Source organism: Ipomoea nil, unplaced genomic scaffold (assembly GCF_001879475.1).
Source record: "Ipomoea nil cultivar Tokyo-kokei standard unplaced genomic scaffold, Asagao_1.1 scaffold3043, whole genome shotgun sequence".
Taxonomy (NCBI): domain Eukaryota; kingdom Viridiplantae; phylum Streptophyta; class Magnoliopsida; order Solanales; family Convolvulaceae; genus Ipomoea; species Ipomoea nil.
This window is the reverse complement of record NW_017619471.1, coordinates 191937-198362: the sequence shown is the minus strand read 5'-3', so window position 1 is coordinate 198362 and position 6426 is coordinate 191937. Positions and strand designations below refer to the sequence as shown.

General features: G+C 30.4%; 1 protein-coding gene across 1 annotated transcript; it reads left to right on the top strand.

Annotated features, from left to right (window-relative positions):
* Positions 1–916: 916 nt before the first annotated feature.
* LOC109163768 (mavicyanin-like) lies at positions 917–5686 on the top strand. The gene is made up of 2 exons (XM_019312474.1): positions 917–1241; positions 5188–5686. The coding sequence occupies exons 1-2, from the start codon at positions 1052–1054 to the stop codon at positions 5559–5561; spliced, it is 564 nt and encodes a 187-aa protein (XP_019168019.1). The 5' UTR covers positions 917–1051; the 3' UTR covers positions 5562–5686.
* The last annotated feature ends 740 nt before the right edge of the window (positions 5687–6426 follow it).

The window sequence follows — 6426 nt, the reverse complement described above, 5'->3', positions numbered from 1 at the left end:
GTACTGAATTGCTTTTTGAGCATGATTTTGGAGATTTGACATGCTTATTAAGCGGATTTTTTTGATTTCTTTATGTTTAATCGTATATGTTGATTTATTAGTTTAAAAGGCTACAATTAATCCATAATTTTTACGTGGGGTGTGGTTCTCATGTGAGCATAATCATATATATATATATATATATATATATATATATATATATATATATATAATTATTATTAACAACTTATTTATATAATTGCATTAACAGTTATGTTGAATTATTATTAACAACTTATGTTTATTCTATTTGATTTTAATTTATATTTTTAATTAGTTAATATATGTATGCCCTTTATAGGTTATTTTACATATAATCAATTAAAAATAAACATATAAATTGCCACACACTTTTTATAATTGGCTAGTACAAATCAGGATATGTATCAAAACAATTAACACAATATCAGTTAAACCAATCAACTATCAACTGACAAGACCTTATGGTCTAATGGCACCCGAGTTTGACTCCCATATAGGAGGTTGTGAGTTTGAACCTCAGCGGAGGAGTAGTTATGAACAGATACTACATTGTAATAGAGTCACTACCATTCAAAAAAAAAAAAAAAAAAATCAACTATCATCTATAAACCAATTGCCAAACACCATTATATTTTCCAAATTTGACATTCTCATCAATTTAATATTCGTAATTTGACATCCCATAAACCAAACGTGTATAAAAATTAGACAAGCATGTCTAAACCATAATATTATATTAGAGGATAGCTTTAACATATCATTTTTTATCTGTAAATTTGTGTGCTAATTAATGTGAAGGCTAATATCGTCATTTCCATTTAAACAGTGGCCTGCAATTATTATACTCCAAAGTCCAAATTGAATAGTGTAACTCCTGAAAATTTATTATATACCACCCACCAACACTAGACAAGAAGACTCTTTATATATATCTCCAACGTAAACTCCTTTGATCCCTCAGCTCCTCCCAATCAATTAAGATCCCTGCCTGCCCAGAACCCAAAAAAAAAAAACACTAGAAATTTATAAAATGGGTTTTGTTGTTGAGAAGAGAATTGGAAGTGTGTTGGTGTCTTTGGTGATGTTGATGATGTTGTGGGTTCCGGTGTCGATGGGAGCAGTGTACAAGGTCGGAGACGCCGCAGGTTGGACCACCATTGGCAATGTCGACTACAAGCTCTGGTCTGCTACCAAGACCTTCCAAGTTGGCGATGTTATTGGTATTTATATTTTCAATCCCTTCCCACTCTCTTTATCTTCTTTTAATTTCTTTCTGTATTGCATATCTACTTAAACTTCTCTCTTTTTTACTTGGGTTTTGCCAAACTGTAATTTTTAGAATTTTTTTATGGGGTAATAATGTTAGGAGTTCAAAACCTCATCTCGTGTGAAAAAACTAATGTGATCAACAATTTGTCTCTTAATTGAATCGGTACGGTACGAGCAGGATTAGTTTGAATATGATATAGGCTTCAAAGGTCTCACTTATAATTAGAGTCTACTTATCAAGACACCTCATAGTATAACAAAAACATTATCAATTGTATATTGAATTCACTATTAAAAAGTTTTATAACTCACTTGAATCAAGACAGATAAAATACCTTTTTTTTTTTACCATCATTATTGTAGTTTGTCCACTCTAATTCTCTTAAAAAATGTCTAAATTTGATCTCAATTATGGTGACAGTGTGTGACCTTTTAATTATCTATCTGTTTATCATCAAAGTGGGAATTGAATAATATAATCATTTACACTTCACCTTCCACAATTAAGTAGAATGTAGGGTGGCCCAATTTGTTAATGTCAAATGATGGATTATTGTTTTTGTTTTTGTATATCAATTTCAATGTTACCTATAAATATGATCAAGAATTTCATCATAAGGTCTAGAGTGTGCTCTTTTTTGTTATATATAAGAGGAGTGAAAAGGTGAATGTAATGCACATTTATGTTAGCCAATCAACAACGTTAACTTTCTCCTGCCTGCGACTTTAAAGCTTCTTAACGGACAAATACTTGTCCAAATTCTCTTAATATTTAACTAATAATACCAACATCACTGTATATGACAAATTATTATGTGAATTTGGGTCTAAAATACACAATTTACATATTGAATATTGACAATTTTATAAAAGGTAAATTGTGAACATTAAGTATGTAAATTGTGAATATTCAATAGGTAAATTGTGTATTTTGGATCCGAGTGAATCTTGCAAGATGGACCCTGATACATGATATAACAACTGATTATGTCATCAAATTCGAAGAAAAAGTTTAAAATAATTACTTGAACTTACAAAAGTAAAGCAATTAAGCTCATTTGACCCTAGCGAAGTAAATAACATATCTAATCTATAAAAATTATATAGAAGTCAACGGTAGAAAAATTTAACAGAGAATAGAAAATGTGTTCCTATAGTCTGTTGTAGTAATAACTTGTGCATTGTCTTTATCTTCTTGTACACTTGCAAGTTCCTTTCAATTTTATTTTTTTATTCATGATGTATTGATTATTTTATTGACATTTTCTCTATATAATTTTTTAAATTGTTTTTCTTATTAAACATTTATAAAATTGTGAAATGCACAATATTTGACTAGTAAAATAAAATAAATGGAGTAGTATCTAGCTAACTCCTACTTGACCAAAAATCTTTTTGTGATGTATATATAAATTTGTGGACACATTTTTTTTTTTTTTTTTCATTTCATGAAGGGTCTCGTGTCTAATTCTACTCACCACCTATGATAGCACAAAAAATTTCAAGGAGAGTATTTCTTATGTTGTTTTAAATACATTTCTTTCTCACAAACTCATGAACTGTTTTTAGATTTTAAAAAATTCAATAACCCATTTCTTAAAAGGAAACTCATTACACATTTACATAGCTATAATTGAAGGAAAAAAAAAAAAAAAAAAAAAAAAAAACAGAATGAGTAAACAAATATGGCTTCTTATTCTTTGTTTCATTTAGAATTTTTCTATAAGCGTATTGACCAATCGCTCTTCTAATATCAGCAAATTATTATGTGGGCCGGGGTCTAAATGACTAAATGTTCACAATTTATTTTTTAAAAATACACAATTTATATACTGAACACACAATGTTAACATATATGTAATTGACTACCTTGTTTTGTATTTACAAGTTCCTTTCAAATACTGCAGTCACACAATATTAACAGATTTGGTGACCCAGCATTGTATTCACAAATTTCATTCTACAGTTATTATGTACACAATTTATATTCTAGAAATTTACAATTTCAATACTAAAAATCAGTGTTGCAAAAATCCCGCCTAGACACTAGGCGGTCGGCCTCCTAGGCGCTCTAGGCGGTACCAGGGCGCCTAGAAATTTTTTCAACATTCCTAAAAATACACAATTTATTATACGTTGTTTAGGACCAGATCAGAGTACTTGTGTTAAAAGTGCAAGTGACATATGCAAGTATGCAAGTACAATTTACAATATATATATATATATATATATATATATATATATATATATATATATATATATATATATATATATATATATATATATATATATATATATATATATATTGAGATGTTTATTTTGTGTTGATCATGAAGTGATGTGAGTGAATGGCAAGGTGTGATGATTATGAATGCAGAGGCGGCATGAATCCAGTGGAGCATACCTACCATTTAGTTTCATTATATTGGTGTTACGTTGTTGTCACCACCCACCTTAATCCCCACTATCTAATAAATGAGCATCATATATATTCAATTCAATCTGGCCAGCCTGCTGGATAAAACAAGAATGCATGCAGCTTGCAGCACATGTCTGAAGCTGCTGTATACATGCAATCATCATTTCCTTCTTCTACTCAATATGTTGCCCACGCATGCTTATTATTTGATTATTGAGTTTGTACTCATGCATGCTTTCTATAAATGTATTATATCTCTCTCCCACACACAAATATATATAGGTCGGAGAGAATTCAGGTGAGAATGCCTCCTCGGCCCGTAAAAAGTGTGAACATATATATATATTCACCCCCCTTCATATTCTTGATAAATCAATTCCAATATTTATGTTATCATATAAATTGTATCATCTTCTTGATAAGTTTGCAATAATATGTGCGTTGGTATTGCATTTTTAGATAATTAGATATTTAGATGCTACTATTTGTAATGTTGCGTTATTTCTTTTAAGTACCTCTAACAAAGCATAAAGTATAACTTTACAAAACATATAAGAAGTGTTTGATAAATGACTGTTAGCTGATTGTGTTAGTGGGTTTGACTAGTTGATAGCATTAGCTCATTGTAGAAAAGTGTTTGGTAAATTAACTGTTAGCTGATAGTTGATTACATACAAAATAATTTTTTTAAAAAGCTTATCGAAAAAGCTACTTTGAGCAACTTTTGAAATTTTAACCTTTCAAAACAATAAGTTGTTACAAAACGTTAATTAATCAAACACTCATAATTGTTTAACTAAGTCAAACAACTCATAGTGGTCAAATAAGCTAAAAATGATTGATTGACTGATAGGCTAACTATATATTTTACCAAACAGGCCATGCATAGTACGTGAAAGTAGGATTATGTCCCTGTTTGGTAAATGACTATTAGCTGATAGCTGTTAGTTGTTAGCTGATCGTGTTAATTAGAAGGTATAATTAATTGATAACATTAGCTGTTGTAGAAAAGTGTTTGTTAAATTAGTTGTTAGCTGATAGCTGTTTGGTATAATTTTTTTTTTGAAAAAGCTAATTGAAAAAGTTGCTTGGAGTAGCTTTTTGAATTTTAGCATTTTGTAGTTGCAAAAAAACTAATTAACCAAACACTTATATTTTGATATTTTAACTAAATCAAACAATTAATAATGGTCAAATAAGTCAAAATTGGTCTATAGGCCAATTTTTTACCAAACAGGGCCTATATACTGAAGGGAAAACGTACTCTTGAATTGGTTTATTTATTTCTCTATGTATGTTGAATTGATAAGACATTATACATATATTTATACACACACATCTATATACGTATGTGTGTGTGTGTGTATGTATATATACAATATATGGTGTTTATATAAAATATTAGTTTTGAGTTTGAGTGGTGAAAATGCATGCATGCATCCAATATATAAATATGATATGATATTGTGTGGGTGCAGTTTTCTCGTACAACCCTCAATTTCACAACGTGATGCAAGTGACACATCCTATGTACCAAACGTGCAATGCATCATCCCCTATCGCCACTCACACCACCGGCAATGACTCAATCACCATCAAAACCCACGGCCACCATTTCTTCTTATGTGGTGTTCCAGGCCATTGCCAGTCCGGCCAGAAGCTGGATATCAACGTCCTACGCGCCGCCGATGTTTCCTCAACTCCCACCCACTCCCCCGCTGCTCTGCCTCCGTCCACCGCATCTACTGCACCTGCTCCTTCTCCTAGCCACGCCGCTGCTCCCTTGCTTGCCAATCAGATCGTCGCACTCTTTTCTGTGCTAGCTACTCTTATCTTATACACTACAAATTAATTAAGCTGAAAAATTTTGTATTGTATTTGCTTTAATTTTCATTTGGAATGATGTTCATGTATTTTTGCCACTATAGTTTTTGAAATCCTTGGAGTAAATAAATGTCAAACTGCTCATTTATTCTCGATCCTTACTATTTCGTTTACTTGAGTGAGAATTTAAAATTGATCAAATTTATTTGGTAAATTAACATTTTGACCCAAAAAAATTAGTGAATTTGGTTACTGTACTCTACCAAAGTTGACTAAGTCAAATTGCCAAAATAAACATTTGGTAACAAAACATAATGTTGGCCATAATTATTATGCAACGGTGTACACTAAATAAACGTCACCGCCTTAAATCACTTACCTAAATCAACAATCTAACCAACTTAGTTAGAATTATCCACTTATCCTCAATCATAATGTTTTAAATAATTAAAAATGATGCATTGAGCTACATTTTAATTTGGAGGGAAAAAAAAAAAAAAAAAAAAAATCACCTACTTTATAAGGGGAGAGCTCTCCCCAATTGAGTTGCTAACCAATGTCCCTATTAAAAGGCAAATTTTTATTTTTTAAACGATTATTATTATTATTATTATGAATAATATTTTATATTATTTCATACATGCAATTGTCATATTATTATTATAAGTAGTACACATTCTTATTACGGAGTAGTTTTTCTTTTTCCGATTATAATAGGAAGTCTTTTTTACAGTTGCAGTACCTCAACAACGATGTCCAAGTGTGATTGAAGCGATTTTTCATATACTTCTCTACCAAATTCTAGGGTTCAACACTTGTTTTATTTTTAGTTGGATTTCAATGAGAACTTGTTTGTTTAGTTGCTTTCTTTTTGTCCATTCAAAAACCCAAAA

Coding starts and splice junctions, on each gene's coding strand:
- LOC109163768 (XM_019312474.1), top strand. CDS start 1,052: ATGGGTTTTGTTGTTGAGAAGAGAATTGGAAGTGTGTTGGTGTCTTTG. Junction 1,242..5,187: donor CCAAGTTGGCGATGTTATTG/GTATTTATATTT, acceptor GTGTGGGTGCAG/TTTTCTCGTACAACCCTCAA.